At 56.2% G+C, this 1,727-nt stretch overlaps 1 protein-coding gene across 1 annotated transcript in view; it reads left to right on the top strand.

The window, feature by feature from the left end:
• Positions 1-6: 6 nt before the first annotated feature.
• The window catches only part of GCC1 (GRIP and coiled-coil domain containing 1), an 8,492-nt gene continuing 6,771 nt past the window's right edge, over positions 7-1,727 (top strand). The window contains exon 1 of the mRNA XM_035896085.1: positions 7-1,228. Within this exon, the coding sequence (XP_035751978.1) occupies positions 254-1,228 (975 nt within the window). The 5' untranslated portion in view covers positions 7-253. The remainder of the gene's footprint in view (positions 1,229-1,727) is intronic.

Consider the following 1,727-nt stretch of genomic DNA (forward strand, 5'->3'; position numbering starts at 1 on the left):
TCTATCCGAGTCCTAGCAGGAGCATGTTTCCCCTCAGAGCACTTGGTACCTCTGCATTGAGGGGGGTCCACGGGCGCTTTGTGAGCTTCAGGGCATGGTGACGGAAGTGTTGCAGCATCGTTAACTGTGTGGTGTTTTGGAGGTGGCCAGGATGGTGGTCCGGCTTAGCCACGTGCTCCTGCCGATGGCCAGTGCGTCTTTGCTGCTCATTTAGCCTTTTGCTGTGTTTTTCTCCTTTCAGATCGTGTGAATCATGGAGAAGTTTGGCATGAACTTTGGAGGTGGCCCAAGTAAAAAAGATCTTCTAGAGACTATTGAATCGCAGAAGAAGCAGCTTCTCCAGTACCAGGTTCGGCTGAAGGATGTTGTCAGAGCCTACAAGAGCCTTCTTAAAGAGAAGGAAGCCTTGGAAGCCAGCTTGAAAGTCTTGTCTGTGTCTCACGAGGCAGATCTTGGCTTGAGCGGCGCTCAGCCTGCGTCTGTGGCTAGCTCCAGCTCTTCCTTTGCTGATTCTGCTGATGACAGGAGCTCGGTTCACAGCGAAGATAGCGTGGGGACAGCTACCAGCGCAGACACTGCTGCCAGTCTGGCCAGTACCAAGGGTGAGCCAGGGCCTGAGGATGATAAGCTGGCAGCCGGCTCTTCCTCTCTTAGATCAGAAGAGACGAGCGGGTCAGAGAGCGGCATCAGCACGAGCAGCGGGGATGCGTCATCTGCTGCTGGTGAGGCTGATAAAAGAGTGCTCCAGCTGAAGACCCAGTTGGCCACCTTGACCAGCGCCCTGTCAACAGTCACGCAGGAGAAGTCCCGCATGGAAGCCTCCTACCAAGCAGACAAGAAGAAGATGAAGCAGGACCTGGATGACGCCATTAAGAAAGCAGAGGACGAGACCGAGAAGTTGGAGACGGAGCTGAAATCTGCCCAGGAACAGCTGGCCGAGACCAAGGCCCGTCTGATCACGCAGCAGCACGACCGAGCCCAGGAACAGAGTGACCACGCTGTTATGCTGCGAGAGCTGCAGAAGCTGCTGCAGGGCGAGCGGACTTTGCGCCAGGATGCAGAGCTGAAGCTGGAGGAGACCAGGGAGGCGTTGGCCGGGAGGGCGTGCATGGCTGACCGTGCGGAGGGGTACGAGCTGCAGATCAAGCAGCTGAGCCGGGAGGTGGAAGACCTGAAGAGAGAGCTGCAGGCTGTTCAGGAGGTGCAGCTGCTGCAAGAGATGAGGAAGGTAATGCTCGCTCTGCGGGATGTATCAGCAGCACTCGGGGCAGGGTTTGGGGCTGGAGGAGCACAGATTCCCCTTCTCAGTCCCGCAGAGTCCAAGAGGTTTGAAATAAATGAGGGTGTCACAGCTTTGATTGATGGGATGATAGTCCCTGAGGAGAATAAAAGCTGTTTGTGATACAGCGTGTAAGTCGTGCCTCAGGGGGTGGTGACCACTGGATTTGGGAGCAGCCTTTGAGGCGATTACGCAGTGACTGTCCCCCTCGATGTCATGTGGTTCTGAACGCATCACCGTCTGGTGTGACAGCGGCCGGGCTTGGGAGGAGAGACCTTTGCTCTGGCCCACTATGGCAACGAGCACGGTCCCGTCTCGTGCAATAGAAGGTACAAGTACAGGAGCTCAGAAGAAGGAAATGCCTTCTGACCGACCTCCTTCGGTCAGGCTTGTGGTGCGCTAGGGAAGGAAGAAAGGTAAAGGCAGGAGAAGGGCTCTTGCCTGGGTG

The sequence above is a fragment of the Egretta garzetta genome, unplaced genomic scaffold, assembly GCF_000687185.1.
Source record: "Egretta garzetta isolate BGI_Z169 unplaced genomic scaffold, ASM68718v1 scaffold636, whole genome shotgun sequence".
NCBI lineage: Eukaryota > Metazoa > Chordata > Aves > Pelecaniformes > Ardeidae > Egretta > Egretta garzetta.